We start from the raw sequence: 19449 nt of genomic DNA, 5'->3' as shown, positions 1-19449 counted from the left end.
TTTTTCCCTCTTTCTGGGTGGGTGACAGCATTAATCGACTTGCCTCTAACCACTGCTTAAAGTGCATCCCTGAACAATATCACACAGGAGCCCTCAAGAAACAGTCTGACAAAATAATCGCTGTCATGAAAGCTCAACTGCTAGTGTGTAAACTAACAACGAAACAGCCAGTACTTTATCATCCTTTACATTTTCAAAGAGCTATAGCAGGCTCAGGCAGGAGCTGGGAATGTTATTTTTTCCATTCAGCAGACACCATCCAGTTCATCCAAATGAATGAAATTAAAATATTATTCATTCCGGAACGAAGTTCAGGTTTGATGAATAAAATGCGTAATCTGTTAAGGGTAGGTTTTAGACATTCTAATTGCACAAGATATTGGTGTGAGCAGGAGCTGGAGCTGAAAGCTGGGTGTGTATTTCTGAGGTGCTGCAGACAAGGATTCATCTATTCTGGTATTCATTAGTACATACAAATCTCCTTAAATGGTCCACTCTCTCTGTTCCCCTATTTTTGTAGTTTTTTTTTTTTTTTGGAAGCATCTATTACAAAATGTGCTTGTTTTGCCTCTGAGGCCATATATACTGGGCCTAATTTTAAGGGCTTCTTTAATTGCCTTTAATATAGATGCAGTGTCCTTTCCTCAGCTATGGAATGAGCTAGGTGAGCAGTTAGCATGGCAACACCTCTGGCTTTTGAGCTCTCAGCTGCAGAAAGTGCATGTTTAAACCATTCAGCAGGGGATGATTAGGTAGGTTTCTATGGATTTCTTGTAACATGAACCTACGGGGAATGTCCCTCTAATTATTCTAACCCATTTCAGTGGACTGCCTGGACTACGGGAATTTTGGTATTTTACATTCTGCAGTCTTTCCTCCAATAACACCACTCACGCGTCTTGGGATATGGCTGCGATTCTTAATCCAATAGACTAGAACTTTAATTGTAACTAAAAGTACATCCATCCTTCCCTGGTCAAATGCACCAGGGAAATTCGCAGATGTCTGAGAGGGCATTTAAGAAGTCTGAGTGGCAAGTTCTCAATAAACTCCCAAGTAGGGAAGGAAAGATGGATATTAAAAATCAATTCCTTTACTTGGACTATTTTTATTTTGCCCATGTTCCTTTTTCAGATTTCCAGGGAATGGTATCATGAGGAACTCCCAGAAATCTGCTTTCAAAAAAATGTCTGGTAAACATCAATTCTTCCCAGCCTTCCCTTTCTTCACTGAAGATGAATGCTAAGATGACATAATTACTTTTACTTCATCAGCCTGATCTTTATTAAAGACCATGACTCAAGAAGAGGGGTTCCAGACAATTCACAGAAAAAAAATTAGTGTTCAAAAAGATGAAAAGATGAAGGTGTGCAACCTTGCTCACAGAGAAGCACAATTAAAATGGAAATTCCAGATTTTACCCATCGGACCATGGTATTCAAATTAAATATGCACATACTTTTTTGGCCCAGGGATTCTACTTCTAGGGAATTTATTCTACAGATATATTTGTTCAAGTGCACAAACAAAACATAGGGACATCAGCAAATTTGTAATTGTAGACTTGACGCAACCTAAATGTCCATCAGAAGTGAGTGGTTAAAATAAAAACCTATGTGCTTGTTTATATATAGCATAGCTCTAGATTGACAGACAAGAAATGCTAATGATGTTTTTGGGAAAAGTAGGGAACTGGGGAATAAGAAGGCGGAAAGGCAATCTAAGTTTTGTACACTGTCTGTACTACCTATTAAAAAAGTAAAAAAAGCACAGTGGTTTCCTTTATTACTAACATTGTACTTAGTATCTTAAGAGTTAAGTGTCCTCTGCTCTGTGTAAGATGAAATCCTAAGTTAGTTGAGAGCAGATGCTCTGTTCCAATTCCACAAACTCTGGAGTCCCAATTGTACCAGGCAGAATGGATTCTCAGCAGTCTCTCCAGGGCTTCACGCCATGCCCGTGCTGCCATTTGCAGATGGGAAGGCATTGTATATGTCCTTTCTGGACAGTTATTTCCTAGTATGCTCAACCAGAAATATTTTTTCTAAATCCTCTCTCAAAAGATCCCCATGGTGCTTCTGCCCTTAGCTTGTTAGACTTCCAAAAAAAGATGTCTTTATGTATTGTGATAACCTTCTTCCATCTGAAACTCTCCTTTGGACGGAAGCATCCCTTTCCATTGCTAAACTTAGGCCATAGCTCTCAACCCATCAACCTATGAGATATATCATTTCTTGAGCTAGACTCTGAATCTCCCTGTCCTGTTTCAGCCCACATGGACATCTAAGGCCTTAAATCTCAAAAACCACTAAGAATTGCTCCCAGCTGGCATCCAACTCTGTGCAAAGCCCCTTATGTGCAGGATATCACTTAATTCTCTTAACATTGAGATCCTGTTAAATTCCATTTTGGAATGAGGAAAACCAGGCAGAAAAGATAAGAAACTGACCAAGGTGACATGGCCTGTAAGTGGCAAAGCCGAGTTTCAAACCACGTGCGATACCAAAGCTTACGCATTTCACCTGGACAGAGGACTTTGGGGACAGGGGGCCTTGCCCCCAACAAAATCGGAACTCCACCCCTGGGGCTCTGCAGTCTTTCTCTCATCTAGCTTGCAGTGTCCTGCCTTTTTGCTTCTGCAAACTCCTACCCGTTTCTCTACAACAGCCCTCCTCTTGGTACGAGTCTTTCAACTAAGGAGTTCACAACACCCCATCCTTATTCAGCGGCTCAAGGTCACTAGTCCTTTGATTCCACAGTGAGGATGACAGAATAATGACATAAAACTGATTGGATGGACTTGGGAGGGTTACTTACGATGACCTTAAAGCCATATAAAGAACCCACAGAATCCTCACATTCTTCTGTTCCACCATGAGCCTAAGGAAATGTGAAACTATGCTGAGAAGGCTGAGCTAGCTACTAATTAGGGTATATCCATCTACTTGTTTTTCAACATGATGCCTAGTTAAGAAAAAAAAAGGAGATAGCTTCTAATGAGAATTAATATTGAGCCATTAGAACAAGGACATTTGGATTCAAACTGGCCTGTATTTCCATACTAATTATTATTTACTTACCAGTAGCCATATAGGGATGTCACTTATTTCCTCTAAACCTGGATTTCCTAATCTGTGAAATGGCATGCATACCCTTATTGTATGGTTTAAATGAGATTAATAAAATGTGAAATGTAATCTGAAAAAATACTAACCAAAAAAACCAAAAAACAAAACAAAACAACAAGAAACATAACCAGACAAAAAGCTGAGCTTCTGCAAGAAGCTGAGATCTGTCCCTGCTCACCTTAGCCTTTCCCGGGGGTGCTTCTTAAAATGCAGATTCTTAGGTCTTATCCAGATCACTTATATGAGGTCTAGTAATATGAATTTTTAATAAGTTTTCCAAGTGCTTTTTTGGCTCCCTAAGGGTTTGTAGGGAAGTGGACCTATTTGGAGAATTATTGAGGATTTCTTCTTTTGCTGAGGCTCAGCTGAAGGTCAATTTTGCATTTGCTTCCTCTTTCAGACACACCAAGGACTTCTTAAAATGCACCCCTTTCCACATGCAAAGGGGCCTCCCTTCACAGCACTCTGCTTTTCCTGACTGCACGGTTCCGCCTTTTTTTCTTCATTTGCCCACTGCCTCCTATATGGAAAGGATGAAGGCAAATCACCCCAGACCCACCGAGTGTATCCACCTGATATTTCTGGAAAATTTGGTCAGTCAGGGAATTGACTTCGAGCCAAGTTTGAGAAACATTGATCCAAACAGATCAATGTGGCTGCTCAGGGAGCTCTTTGATGAGCTCAGATTTTAAAAGACTAGTTAAAAGATAGAAAAGCCAGGCAACAAAAAGGCTCTATCATTAGTTGCATTCAAAGCAGGAACCAGGGACCAGAGTCACCGACCTGGAGGGAAGGTATGATATTAGCAGGCAAGAAAGACAAAGGACTCCTGCACTGCCCTCATTCACCCGTCTTCACTGTTAGGGAGAACCATGTTCAGGGGAAATGGGTGACCAAGAAATGAAACAGGCTGAAGGGGTTTTGCAGGTCAAGGTAATTATCTGGCATGATGTCAAGACTTCTGGTCATACATTAATCTGATGAAACTGTCAATTCAACTCTCAGGGGTCACAGAAAAATGAAGGGATGATAGAAGACCATAAATACCTGAGTTTCAAATCGCGAAAAGTGAATTCCACTAATTGTGGATCGAGTTTCTCGGCAAATAAAACTCCAGAAGAAATTATTTGTTTGTGAGTGCTTGGGAAGGAAGCAATGGATTACCTCAAATAAGGAGAGGATCACTAAGAACCAGTCTTGCCTAATAACAACAATGCTCTTTTGAAACTGGGACTGCTGTTGAACAGATGTCTGCATGGAAGTTACTAGACCGCTGGTGAGGCTGGGGATGGTGGATGGGGTCACTACGCCATGGGTGGGGGTGAGCAGCTCTCCAGCTAGTGAGTGGATTTCGGTGAACTGTTTAACATAATCTACTAAGACTCACAGAGATGTGGATAGACAGGGTCACAAGTGGTGGAATGATTCACAGTGAGAGGCAGCAGAGCACAGGGGGTGAACACGTCTGGAGTCAGAATTCTGACTCAACCACTTACCGGCTCCATGACCGTATACCGGGTACTTGGTTAAACCCTAAGCTGAGCTTCTGCATTTGTGAGAGGATCCACCCGCCTCAGAGTGGTCAGGCAGGTTAAGGGATTGACATGTAGAGTGTTACGTACCAGAACCTGGCTGTGAGCTATACACTACTATTGACCAATGTCAACCTACTGGTGTTTCCCAAACCATGCTGCATGCTGCTGGACTGTCCTCAGACAACGAAGCTGAATCCGGAACTAACAGGGTGGTCACTGTCCTATTCAAAATGGGATGTCCCAGACTGGATAAGGCCATTCAGATGCCTTCCAACCAGCTAGAGATGATGTATCACTGCCTGTTATCTTGGGAGATGCTTCCTGCAGAACAGATGTGGAATGATTCATGTGCCGAACAGACACATGTGCTGTGTGTCGGGTGATGGGGAACTAAGGGACCAAGATGCAAAGCTTGTAATTAAGGAGACTCTTATGAAAAGAGGTGGTTAAAATACCAATGAGTGAGTGCGGCATTGGAGGTTATTAGGGGAACTGAGGGCGCAGACCCTGACCCAATTTGCAGAGGTAGAGGTGTTCAGAAAGTTCCTGCAGGTAGACATCTAAGCTGAGGCTTAAGGGATGAGCAGGCATCAGACAAAGGGGGTGTGGGTGACAGCATTCTGGGCAGAAGAAATAGCATTTGCAAAGGAACAGATGTTAGCCAGGGCCAGGTGTGGTGTACCCCAGGAACAGGAACTACAAGAGATTTTAAACAGGAGGGGAAGACACAGGGAGAGAAATGTGCTGGAGCATCAGGACAGAAGGAGGTCATGGGGGAATCCTGCAGGAAGGGACCTGGACTTCATCCTATGGACGGTGGAGAGCCCTGGTGGATGCCAGCACTGGAATGACACTGGGAGTAGAATGAACTTGTCAGAGAGGCTGGAGACAGGGAGATCAATAAGGGCACCTCTCGGTCAGAGAAAAGATGCTCCTTCAGGACCAGTGCTGGAAAGAAGAGAGAAGAGCTAAATATAGATACTCAGGAAGCAGAGCTAAACGGACCTGGAGACTGCTTGGACACGGGTGGCAAAAGAGAGGAGAGTCATGGGTAATGTATAAATTCTTACCATGGGCAGAAAAAAGAGGGAATTCAGGTGGAAGAACTGTTTTTTGGGAGATAAAAGATAATGAGTTTGATTCTGACATGTGGAGTTTGAGGTGTACGTGGGATGTCCAGGTTGAAGTGTCCATCCAAAAACTCATGGGAGGAGTCTGGGTTAGAGATAACAGTTTCAGAGTCAAAAGCACTATGAAATCAAGACAGGATGGGAAGACCCAGGCAGAATGTGGTAAATGAGGAAAGCAGAGGGCAGAGGAAAGACCCTTGGAAAACACCAATATTTAACAGGAACCCAGAAGAGGAGGCTGTTATGGAGACCAAAGAAGGTTCAAGATGGTCAGAGGGTTAAGAGAATCAGAAACCAAGGGATCGGAGTTTCACGCAGCTGTGAGTGAATGAGCACCACTGCCCAGTGCAGTAGAGAGACCCGCCAAGCTAAAGAATGAAAAGCATACACTTCATCTGGCCATCAGGAGGTCACAAGTATGCATACTGGTTAGGCTTCTTGGTTGCAGACAATAGGATCCCCTCAAGGCACTTTAAGCAGAAAGGTATTTACCAGAGGGAATTGGATAACACAAATACTCTCTAAGGGGGCCACAGGCACAGGTTAGGATGTCTTTCAGCCAGGTACAGCAGCAGCAGCCAGGACAAACACCTACCCTCACCAAAGGACTGTTAGAGGGGAAACCCCATCTGCCACCACTTCACTCTTCTCAGCATCTGTGACCAGGTACTAGAACCTTCACCAGAGCTGCCCCAGATGAACCAAATGTTCCTCAGCCCGTGTGCCTACAAGAAGAGTCATGCTTTGCAAGGACAGCCTCATCCTAAAACAATCTTGCTCCATGTCACCTAACTGAACGCTCACCTTCAGACTTCCAAAAGCCAGCTGTCCCATTACCCAGATCATCCTGAAATGATTCTTCTGTGCAGCAGCAAGAATCAATAAAAGGAAGTTGGAGTCAAAAGAAAAAAAAGCAAGAATAATCTTTATTCTTTGAAAACACATTTGCAAAAATGTATCAGTAAGATTAAAAGGTTCAGCAGTAAGATTAAAAGGTTCAGAACACATTTATTTGTATGCAGCACATACACTAAGGATCAAAACATCTGCTAAAATGGAACACGCCCGTAAACAAATATCTAGAGTTTATAGGTGATTGACTTCACTGTGCAAGGTGTGCAGCTGATTCCCTCCTCCTGAATAGGTTTTTGTGGGAACCAAAATACATCAGATTTTAGCAATAAAATGTCTCAAAGGATGTCAATACAAATTTTTTAAGAGGACTTAACATGGGCCAAATTACAATTACATATCTAAAAATAAAACCAAAAGAATTAATTGGTTTCATTAAAAAAACTAATGAAAAATATCTTAGGCCTATTTATAAGAGAAAAAAAAATGTTTGACTCTTGGCTTGAAATGGGGGGAAATAAATATTTTGGTGTAAGCTTTATCCTGTAAGACGGCATACGGATTTCTGGTTCTACCAAAAGAAAACTGAGGCCACACCCATCCTATCCCATTCTATAGAATGCTTCTACAGAATGCTTTGGCACAACTTAATTAAAATTTCAATTTTAGTTTGAAACATAAAAGCGTTTTAGACTGCATGTTGCTTTTTAAGAGCAGAATCTCAGGTAAAAACTAACACCCAAATTCTACAAATTCTGACAGCTTGTATTCACAATTATGCCTTCTGAAATTATGCAAGTTAGCAGCAACAATCATTAAGATGTTAAAAAATTATTCTTGTATTTTAGCAGCAAATTCTACAAAAATGGATGCTATGCAATTTATGTATGATTAATACAATCATCAAAATGGAAAGTGGCTAAACTGCTTTAAGATAACATCTAATAAGTTAAATATTTTATTTAGCTCCTCAAAAAGGCTAACCTTCTCTCTCCGAAAGAGGATATTATAATTTTCCCATATGAGAAATTTAGTTTGAATATTATGTTCTTAGCCTAAAACAATTAATCATATAATTTTAGAATTGGAATTGAACTTGTAGATCCCTTAGTCCAACCCACTATGTTCAGATGGGGAAACTGAGGCCAGCAAAGGGGAAATGGCCCTCCAAGATCACATAATGGCGGAAGCTGAACCACAGCAATCTCGATCCCCACAACAGTACTATATACCGAGCTATCTACTCAAGCTTTTCTGGTTTTATTTGGTCCCGTTAATTAAATAACAAAGAAATATCAGGTACACAGCAATACGAAAAACACAGACTTTTACTCCAATTTAAAAATCAGAATATCAAAATGATTCCTGAGCCTTTAACTACCTTCATTTTACTTAGAATGCAGTCAACAGTAAATTATGACTCGCTATCATGGTTATTTTCAAATTATTTACACGGATTCTGAAAACCCCGTTCAGATGCTTTTACAAAGACATCCATGTGATGTTAAGACACGTTTTGTGGAATGTAATGAAACTATGATGTGAATGGGATCAAGACGCTTCAGTCTTTCAAAGGGCAGTCATGAGTTTATCTCGATACATCATACTTTGCACTCCTCCTAAGTTCTTCTGATTCTGGTCGTGGACATAATCAAACTGGCTGTCGTCTCCACCGGCCGAGGCTTTCCAATGCGACCTGTCATCCTGAAAGGATGGCCTGTTTGTTTGCAGAGCGAATGGTTAGTGGGGAGATGGAAGAAAATTTAAAAATGTGAGTGAAACAACACAAGCACAAAGGAAATGGGCGAGGAAAATCATCAACAATGAGAAGGGTTACACACTGAGATGAATGGAATTTCTACGTTGGCATTTAAAAAATTCAGATACCAATAACATATCCACTTCGGAGGAGAGACAAGCTCTGTCTATGGCTGGGTCCCCATTTCTCAAAGCGTGTCCAGTGGGTCTAGGGAAATTTCTGTGAAAATTTAAAGGTTCCTGTACTGCAGGACTTCTCAGGGCTTTTACGTGCTACTGGGCATTGGGAATGCCCCTGCAGCACTTGCCAAGTGTTGGACTAACGAACTCTCTTTCCATGGAGCATTCTGGGCACGGCTTCTCAAACTTCCAGATCTGGAGAGCTTGTTAAAAGTAAATGCCGGTCCCAACCCCTAGAGATTTTGAGGCTGTAGGTCGGTCATTTCTAACAAGCTGCCCTCCTGGGTGATGCTGAAGCTGCCACCAGCAGGACACCTAGAGGAACACTGTTCCCTGCCTGGAAGCTGGGCTAGGTCCTGCCCCAGAAGGAAACTGGTATGATAAAGTAGGCAATAAGAAGCGCAAAATTTTGTAAAAATGATGCTAATACAAAAGTACTGCATTAATGCAAAATGTTAATTATAGGGGAAAACAGTGTGTGTGGGGGGGTGGTATATGGAACTCTAAATGTTTTGAATGATGCTTCTGCTCTAAAAACAAAAATTTTTATTATTTAAAAAGCTGATAATAAAAACAGCATTTCTAGAAATCTCTTCCATTTCCCATGTCTGGAAAATAAAATGCCTTCAACATATAAAAACACTTAGAATTATTACCCCACTAGTCTAACTTGCTTTAAAAAGCACATGAAAATCAAATGTCTGTGATGAAATTGTGTAGTGTTCCTACAGAATCCCCAACAAACTTGGTAAGGGCCGTCAAAACCTAAACTCTCTCATCTGCCTCGTTCTAAGCGGACTTACTTTCACCACTCCACCCTCCAGACTATCTCAAGGAGCAAGGCCCACAACCTCAACACGAAATAACTTTATGCAGACTGAATTCATCAACTACTTTTCTGAAACAGGTTCACACATAAACACTAATTAAGACTGACCTAAAAATCAACCTTAAAAGGAACACATGCATCCACAAAACTAGTATTAAAAAACTCGCAAGCTAGTTGTGGAACTGTGACCCATTACATTCCTTGAGATGTGCTACTTGTGAAGTTGTACACTGAAAGTTATCACTGTTAGGTATATATGTTAAAGTTCACAATAAAAAAAATGGAAAAAAAAATCTCTCAAGACAAAGGTTAAAAGGGCAAATTTTAAAGTATATATTTTACCACAATAAAAATCTAAAAACCAATCTTCATCCCCCACCAAAACAAAAACAAAAACAAACAAAAACCCAAACCTCTCAAGCCTAAGTATCAACCTAGTATAAGCATACCTCGTTTTACTGTACTTTCCTTTATTGTGCTTTGCAGATACTGTGTTTTTTACAGATTGAAGGTTTGTGGCAATCCTGACTCGAGCAAGTCTATTGGCCCCATTTTTCCAACAGCATGAGCTCACTTCATGTCTTTGTGTCACATTTTTATTAATTTAATTACTTTTTTAGACATAATGCTATTGCACACTAAATAGACTACAGTACAGTGTAAACATAATTCATATGCACTGGGAAACAAAAAAATTCATCTGACTTGCTTTATTGTGATATTTGCTTTATTGCAGTGGTGTGGAGATGAACTCGCAGTACCTCCAAGGTCTGCCTGTACTGCAGATGTCAACTTTATTTCAGGAGGACCGTGATGGGTCAGGACAGGGGTCCGCAAACGGCAGCCCTTGGGCCAAATCCCACATCCACCTGCTTTTTAAATAAGATTTACTGGCACACAGCCACACCCATTTGTCTGTTCGTTTCCTATTGTCCATGGCTGCTTTCAGGACCTGGGGCCGCGTTCCAGCCCCCAGCCTTTGGTACCGGGGGAAACACGGCAGAGGTGAGTTGTAACCATGATTGTACAGCCCACAGAGCAAAAATATTGACTATCTGCCCCTTTGCAGAACAAGTTTGCCAACCCCTGGGTTAGGGGAAAAGATCTACAGCTACAAGAAGCAAATCCCCACTCTCAATCCCAGTTGAAACAAACCTTTCAAAAAAACCCGCAACAACAAAAAGTCCTCAGGCTCTATGGTCATACTTTTAATAAACGAATGAATTCTCAGGATAGGAAAATTGTACTCTGAGATTTGAAATAACATTTCACTTCAGAAACAAACCCAAAATATCTGAGGTTAAAATGATTTTCAAAATTCCTTTTTATTTCACAGAATATAACTTGAGTAAGCTCACACTCAGCACCAGCTTCCTTTCCTTTGCAAATTATTCACTCATGACAATGAACCATTTAAGAGCTGTTTCTGGGACAGAACTTCAACACACAACTAAGTAAAATTTGAACTTGTTCGGAGAGAAGTAGAAATGTCAAGCTCAAGTACTTACCCTACGTTTGGAGAGTGAGGGTGCCACCGAGGCTGGCTGGGATGGATGTTAGGATGATACTGAGGCTAGAAATAAGACAACAGGCTTGGTTATTCAATTACCTTTTTACTTCTTCCTTTACCTTCTCCTCCACTGGCTGAGTGTGACTGGGAAGGCTCTAACTAGTCCCCAATATCAAAGTGGGGCAAGGACATCCCAGGACGATCGTTTTTCCCCCAGTGCCAAAGGCGGGGGCTGGAACCCGGCCTCTGGTTCTGAAAGCCCAGTCTCCGGAGGGGGCCTTAGTGCGGAGGGCTGGGAAGCCCCTGTCTGCCTTGGGAGGAGTCATCCAGAGAGCCCAGGATGGGCAATATCCACCTTTCCCAAAGGAACAGACAGTAGGTTCTAGAAACACGGGGAGAGTGGGAAGGGATTCCTTTTTCCTGAAACAATTTTTCATTGCCAAAAATGATGCTGACCACGTGTAACAGTTAGGTTGGCACATGGACAAGGCTGGACAGAACGCCGAGGCAGCAGGGCAGTGGGTGAATTTTCTTTCTTTTTCTCCCATTTATATAATAAACGTAGTTTTTGATAAAAATAAATAAAAAAGAAAATGTGATCCAAAACAAAATACCCCCCCCCCCCCAAATCATCGAGAGCACTATTATCCTGACAAAACAGAAGGAAGGAAGGAATTAATCCATGAACCATTTTAAGATGAGAAAACAGATCCAGATCAGTGACTCCCACAAAAGGAGAAGGATGGAGAAGACAAGACCACCCCAGGCAGGTCGGGAGCTGCGTTTCCCCTTCTGGCCTGCTGGGGGCAGCAGCCCCAGACGTGGCCATAAGCCACAGGGTTTCTCCAGGCTCAACTTTCTAGGGGGCAAATCAGATCCTCCTGACATCTGAAGTCATTACAGTTCTGTCACCATTATTCTTTTAATTATTTCTTCCCCTTCTTGGTTAATAAGCAGATGCCTTCTCTCTGTCATAGACCATTCTGAGCAATTCTGTTCATTTGATTTTCGTGGCCCTCGGAGGCCTTTCCTGCCTGCTCTGTGTTCCCTTGTTGGAGGGAGTAGGGCAATGGGATGGGGGCCTCTCTCCTTCAGTGACGTCAGCAAGCTAAGTCCACAGCCCCCAATAGGGCAAGCTACAGGAGAAAGGAATCTGGAGGAAAACCTCAGTAGCAGAATCTCAGAGCCGACTGCCCAGGGCTTTAGAAACTCCCTAATGCAATCTCTTGGCATCTCCCTTTAGGAGATCCAGCGAGTTTGGATGATTTGCTCAAAGTCAAACTGTTTCAGGTGTTTTGGTCACACAGCCAGGCCCAAAAGGTAGCTCCACCACCTGGGTCTTCAACAAGAGAAATTAACTAGCTGAGGACAGAACGGGACCCTCTACTCTATTCTGTGTTTTCAAACACAGCCAAATCCGATTTGTAGAGGAAATGTGTTAATCCACACAGACATAGGAGGAGGAGATTCCAGAACATTCCTCAGTCTCTGGTCCTTTATTCAAACACTCTAAAGATGCTGGGGAATTTTAACGTTAACCCAGGTGGTTCTCAACAAGGGCAGTTATGCCTCCACGAGGATAACTGGAAATGTAAGTGGGCACTTTTGCTTGTCACATTGACTAATAGGGCGAGAAGAGGGAAGCTAATATCCTGTAATTCCAGGGACAGTCCCACACAAGGAAGATCTGTCCTTCCCAACACCAACAGAGAACCTCCCTGTGCTCAGAAAAAGATAAACGCTGCATCACCAGCCTCCCAAAAACCCTTCAACGCACCCAGATATTTATCAAACCACTTCTCAGGACATTCTTTCCACGGTCAATTTACTGCCAAACCTTGAAAGAACAACACAGAACTTCCAAAATTGCCAAGGTGCAAAGGAGCAGTGGTTGCCAAAGATGTGGAGAGAAGAACAATGTCTAGGAAACAGTGTTTTGTAGATCTGATTTCAACAAATAATCCCCTCAGTGTTCACTATAAGCAGAGAGCACCACAAGGCAGGTGGGGAGAGGGTAGGGGCAGTGCTGAGCTGGGGCTGCTTGGCTTTATTTTTATTTTTCTCTCCTTTCAAGCAGTAATTACCCATCAACAACCCTTCCTTGACCCACAACATTCCAGTCACTCACACCTGAAAGGCCTTCAACAAAAAAACAACCCTGAATAAGAAAATTCAAGAACCTAAAGAAGGCAAGGGAAGTGGGAGGCTTGACCGAGTTCAGAGCAGTTTTTACTTTTTATTCGCTCAAACTCTAAAGGCACTTTCAGGTTCTGCACACTGGGAACGTGACTTCATGTATGGAAGTCAATGTCCCAAAATTCTTCTGAAATATAACCATTTGGAAACCCCATAAGGTACTTTGGGATCTCACCTCCCACATAAGGAATTACTATCGACGGTGAGGAAAGAAGGAGAAAGGGACGAACTAAAAGAAGGCTCCAAAGTGATAAACCTTTTACAGAACAGCTTATTCCTGAGGACATTTAAAGCCAGACTGATGACAGGGCACAGGAAGCCTGGGAGAACAGTGTCCCTAGGGCATCTGAACCCGCCCAGCACGAGAAAAGTGGCCCCAGGTTAGGAGAAGTCACCAGACATGGACATTGCTGCCAAGCACCAACCAATGACAACCCAGGAAGGGAGATTCACACCCACCCAGGGCTCCCCTGCCGGGCTGCTCAGTAGAACCACCTCAGGAACCTTGAGGCTCTACTGCTGCCCAGATCCTACCCTGAGTGTCTGAGTCAGTCAATCTGGGACAAGGCACAAGCACTGGTTACTTCTTTAAAGTTTGTCAGATGGTTTTAAGGTGCAGTAGGGCTGAGAACCACTGGTGCCGGTGACTCCCCATGGAGAGGATCAGAGAAGGGACCATGGAGGTGACTTCTGGGTTGGGTCTTTGGTTGATATTGGGCTGTGACTGGCTAGGGACAGCCGCCCAGAGCTGCTGGATGCCAGGGGGAGGCACATCTGCACCTTTACCGTATTCACCAGGGGCTGCAGGCAGGTGGCCCTGGACCCTGGTTTACACCAGGGGCACACTGGGGATCTGTGGAAGACAGATCACCAGCCATGGAAACATGTCTACATGGGCCTAGCACCTTACAAAGTGGGTTTTGGAGACCACAGTTCCACTGGCATTAATGAGTATTCCACCAAAAAAATTTTTTAAAGACCAGTTTGCTTTTTTCATTTTTGGGGAGTGGGGAGGGAGGTAGCCCATGATTAATAATTTGGGGAAACACTACCTTTTAAGAAGTCAAATGAGTCTTTCTTGCAGGATTTCTCAGTACTTTTGACACCCCAATGGGCACTATAAAATCCAAGAAAGAGGGTGAAGGAGGCAACATTTCCCAAACATTTGACCAAGACGTCTTTTCCAGGAGGCACATCTCAAGAGACTCATATTCCCTGGGCCTAGAACACACTTTGACAACAAGCTGCCTCCCGTGAATGCCTTAAGAGGTTGTGTTTGATCACCCAGACACTTACACGTGTCCCCCACAGCTGGCCATTTGACAAGGTTAAGAAAATAAGGCAGTTCCGACAACCAACAGGAAGCATGGGACAGTAGAGAAGGGCTCTCCTCTTACTGTTTTCTAAAAAATTATACATATTTACCAGTATTACTTCTTCAAAATCTGACCATATACATAATGGCTATTCAAGGCAGAAAACTGAAAAAATACAGAGAAGTATTACGTGGAAACTTTTAAAGCAGTATCTCACCTGGTAATTATGGACTTCAGGATTTGTTTTAGAGCTAAAAAAAAAAAAAGAAGAAGAAGAAGAAAGAAAGGAAAAATTGTAATTTCACAGGTTGTAAAGTGGCATCATTACTCTCTTATTTAACAATCATAAGCGACCCCTATGAGCTATGTGACTTTCACATACTATTTCTTTTTTTTTGGTTATTACCTACTTAGTTTAACATATAACCAAGGAAACCAAACAGCAACCCTGATTCATCACTTCAGAGCTCACGAACAGAAACACGTAGGTGACATTCCAGAATGATGCACGTGACATTCAAAGCCAGATTAACGACAGGGCAACAGGAAGCAGTACTTTGGTGGCACAAAGAAGGCCCTTTCAGGTAGGTAAACAAAGTAACTGTGGCTCCCATTCCAGACCCACCCTGGCAAGGCTGGACGTCCCGGAGGCACCAGGAAGCTCCTGGATGTTTAAAGTTTCTGCAGCTGCAAGGCCTCCCTCCTGCCACTTAGCAGCCTCTGCCACTAGAGGCACTGGGGGCGGCGGGGGAGCCCCAGGTAGGTCCAGCCGCTATCAGTCACTCTGCTGATGACATGGCCACCACTTTGGAATGCTCCCTCCACACAGGCTGTGCACTGGGAACTTCACATCTGTTATTATTTAATCCACACAACAGCAAGATGAGGTCAATAAATGTTACAACCTCATTTAACAGATAAAGGAATAGTTGCCTAACAGAGAACTTAGGAAATCAGCTAAGGGTCACCCAACTAGTGGATGGCAGGGCCAGGACTGGAAACCTGGCTCTGCCCAACCCCAAAGCCACTAATCCCCGCTGGCTCTCGGATAGCCTGAGAATAGGTGCAGGGTCTTTCACACACAATGCATTTTTTTTTTTTAACTTTTAATTTTGGACTAATTTTAGACTTGCAGAAAAATTTGCAGAAATGGTAAAGAGAATGTCCCTATATCCCTCAACCAGCTTCTCCTAAACTTCACATCTTATGTAACCATAGTGCAGTGATGGTCCTACTTTGATGGGATCTTACATGCAGCCACTCCAGCCAAAAAAAAAAAAAAAAAATATATATATACACACACACACACACACACACACACACACACACACACACACATATACGGATGGAGAAGACGGGTGTAAAATGCAACGTGCATAAAACACATGCCATCAGCCAGAAAAACCACATGCAAACAGGGCTGCAATAGCTGAGCTCCGCTGCTAGGGTGGTGCATCTGGAATCGAAGTTTTCTGCTTCTCCAACAATGAGAAGGAAAAACGTTATTATGAGTGGCTTGCTAGGGGTCACAATGGTTCCGTGTTTCAGTTTTCAGAGAGCAACAATCCCACGGAGCTCAATCTTGGCCAGATTCACCCCCAGCTGGATTTCCTCAGGCAGGTTAAGTGTCCTGTGCGGGGCTATTTTTCTGAAGTACCACTGCAGCCCAAAGCACAATTTCATCAGTGGTTCCCACACCAATCTCTCCCACCTTGGGACCGAAGGGCTGCAGAAAGCAACTGAACAGCTGCGAACAGTGGCTATTAGCTCATTTGCTCCTAATGGGTATATTTACTGCGGCTGGGTTGTTGGTTTGTTTTTGTGTTTTTGTTTTTTTGGTGATTTTTTTTTTTTTTTTTAGTTTTGCTTCCGCATATATATAATCTCTGTGAGATGCTAAGAGGAGAATATAATTTTATTAGGGAAAAACAAACAAAACAAAACAAAACAAAACAAATCACCGCCTCTGAGAGCACAGGGAATAAATGCAATAACTTACAAGCCCCTGAGAATTAAAAGCAAGACACCCTGACAGGCTGAGAAAGGAGCAAACACTTTCAGCACCTTCCCTGCCAGAGGGACCTTAGAAATTGGGCAAACCTGCAGGCTTAACATTAGTACACACAGGAATACTGCAACCTCCTCAGGCCCCCTCAGGGTTCAAGCCCCTGCATTAGGTACTGAGACAAGACACACTGCAAACCCCCAGCAGATCGGCACTGCAAGTAGAGTTTGCAACCAGAGACCCAGGGTTGAGTTTCCAGCTGTCCTAGGGGGAGGCCTCACCGTGCCAGGTTCTCTAGAACCCTGGGTTCCCGGAAGGTGCCGGGGGCTGCACTGGGGGTGGGAGGTGGAGGAGCAGGATGGCATGGGAGGCTGCCCCTGCCTCACCCCAGTCCCATTCTCCTTCATCCAGAGTAGCTCCATTTTTGTCTGTTCTGTACCAGACTTCTTCTGGTGGGAAAAACCAGAGGCTAAAAAAATTTGGACAAACACTCATCTAGTCTAACCTCCCTGGTTTCAAAGGAGAAAAAGGAGGCTCAATAAGGGGAAGGCCCAACATTCCAGAGCTGGGGCCACGGTGGAAGGCTCCTGAGCCCTCAGCCAGTGCCCCGGCACAACTCCAGGGCTTCCAGAACCTGCCTCTGCACAGCCATGGGGTCCACAGCCACGCCCTGCTTATCTCCAAGACCCTCCCCAGCAGCCCTGGGCCCTGCACCTGGGACTACAGAGAGGCTGGGGAAATCGGCACAACTACACTCTGTGACTCACTGATGTGACCGCTGTCCACCTAATAAATCAAAACCCATTTAAGAAAAACAGTCGTTTCAGAGGGAGAAAGAGAGGACACAACCAGGCAGGGCTGCACCCGGAGATCAACTGGGGAATCTTAAAACCCACAGATGCCCGGGTCCCACCCTCAGTCATTCTGATTCAAGGAGTCTGGGGCATGGCCTGGCTGCAGAGAGTCTTCAAAGCTCACCAGATGATTCCCAGGTACAGGCAAGCTGAGAGGGTTGTCAAACTCCACCCCACGGGCCAAATCCAGCCTGCCAGTTTTTATAAATAAAGCTTTATTGGAACACAGACATGCACACTCATGTACATACTGTCCGTGGCTGCTTCACCTATGACAAGAGCTGAGCAGCTGCAATGGAGATGGCATGGCCCGCAAAGTCAAAAATGTTTACTCTCCGTCCTTTTACAGAAAGTGTGCTGATCCCTGGGCTTGAGGGTTTCAGTTGTGCAGTAAGTTCCTGCTCCTGCAGGAATTTCATTGAGGGCATTTGATGTGTTCTATGCTGTACAACCCTAAAACCTGTGTTGCTGAGCAAATCCAGCATTTGCTGGCATCTAGCTTTTGCTCCCGAGCGCAGCCTCCTTTCCCATCGCTACCTGCCACGCCGCTAGCACAGTGTGGGATACACATTCCTATCACCTTTATCACCCACTGTTATAATAAACAAAGCAAAAAGCTACTCAAACAAAGCAGCTGTGTTTTCCAAAAAAAAAAAAAAGAAAAAGAAAAAACAAACTGTCTTGGAACATTCTATTGTGTACTTATTGAAAGCTAGGATGGTAGAGCCTGGTAACAGAAAAAGGAAAAAAAAAAGATCAGATGACTCATTCTATGATTTAATGGTGTTAAGAAAAGTCAGCATTGCAAATAAATACATTAATTAGAGAGAAAAGCCATACCCCAAAGTCTGGGGGCACTTACCAGAGCTGAGCTGCTATCACCGGGTTGCTTGCTTTAAAGGAAAAAAGAAAAGTATGGCATCTTAGAGAGCTGTAGAACTTTTACAATGAAAGATAATGACCAGGAAGGAGACTTCTGCCATCTCAGAGCTGTCGCAGCCCCAGGACACAGAATCTGCCCCTCGCTGGGGAATAAGCTGCCCTTCCTCCACGCCCCCTCCCTCCAATTCACTTCCACAGTGGGCGAGCCTCCCAGGGCCAGGCGCTCCGGGGATGCAGAGACGGAGATATGGCCCTTGCTCTCAAGACAAAGAAACACACACACACACACACACACACACACACACACAGAGCGAGAGACAGACAGAGAGAGGCGTAGAAAAGTGAACGCAGCATAAGGTGGCACAGGCTGAAACACAGCCTGAACCCTGTAGTGAGGGAGTTCACAGCAGTTACTTCTGACCGGGGCACGGATATGAGTTTGTGCGGAAGGTGGGTGGGGGGTAGGGGTGGAATGATGTAGAGCTTACTTGTCTATGCTCAGTTTTGTTTTAAAAAGGATGAGCAGGAAGAACCATCAAAAGCTTCATAAAGAAGATGCCAGAACTCTGGCTAGGGAAAAGTGTCAGTAAAGGAGAGGAAAGGAAAGGAAAAGACAGGAAAGGAAAGGAGAGGATGGGGAGAAGGAAGGAAAGTGGAAGAGAACCCCACAAGATTGAGTCAGGAAGGGACCTCAAGCCACTGCGGGTCCAGGGACACAATGCCCACTCCCCTCTGCAGTCGCCTCACCAAGGGGTCTCTGTGTTGATGCATGCACACGCCTGGAGAGATGGGGAGCTCACCCCTGTGCGGAGACAGGCCTTCCTATCTTGGGACAATCCCAGTGAAAAGGTCCTCATATTGGGCTGTTTCTGGGCAACTCTGATCCAATGATGACACCCAGCATAACCCTCCCCAGGGAGGGAGCACACTTCTTAGGAAAGAAAGGGTCCTTCCCCCTCCCGTGACACTTCCCAGTTTCTGCAGTCACCCCTTATCTGTTAGGGTTTTGAGGCCCCTCATCAACCCTTCACCCTTCTCTGGAAAGACCCCCACCCTGGAGCCTTTCCACATTTCCTGGCCTCTGGGCTCCACTAAGGCAGTCAACGACAGGTTTAGTGAATTTCCGCCTGCCACACCACTGTATTATTTGGTTCATAAAGGAAGAAAACCGTGGGGGGAACACAAGCCTAAGCTTCTAGAAGGAGGCATGTACAGGTGCCAGGTCCCACGGAGGCCCACTAAGTCCTCCTGAGCCATTGCAGGAAAATGTATGG

The 19449-nt window shown here is 44.1% G+C and overlaps 1 protein-coding gene across 5 annotated transcripts in view; it reads right to left on the bottom strand.

The window, feature by feature from the left end:
- EPB41L4B (erythrocyte membrane protein band 4.1 like 4B) overlaps window positions 1-19449 on the bottom strand; it is a 149672-nt gene that overhangs the window by 64236 nt on the left and 65987 nt on the right. For 4 of the 5 annotated variants that reach the window (XM_037797899.1, XM_037797901.1, XM_037797900.1 and 1 more), the window contains exons 13-15: window positions 18156-18186; window positions 14652-14685; window positions 10921-10985 (exon numbers count right to left, since the gene is read on the bottom strand). In XM_037797899.1, coding sequence (XP_037653827.1) covers window positions 10921-10985; window positions 14652-14685; window positions 18156-18186 — 130 coding nt within the window. Of the gene's footprint in view, window positions 1-6691; window positions 8363-10920; window positions 10986-14651; window positions 14686-18155; window positions 18187-19449 lie in introns of those variants that run through there. The other variant, XM_037797904.1, reaches the window with a different exon arrangement.

This window comes from Choloepus didactylus, chromosome 10 (assembly GCF_015220235.1).
Source record: "Choloepus didactylus isolate mChoDid1 chromosome 10, mChoDid1.pri, whole genome shotgun sequence".
In the NCBI taxonomy this organism is placed as follows: domain Eukaryota; kingdom Metazoa; phylum Chordata; class Mammalia; order Pilosa; family Megalonychidae; genus Choloepus; species Choloepus didactylus.
This window is presented reverse-complemented; position numbering and strand designations above follow the sequence as displayed.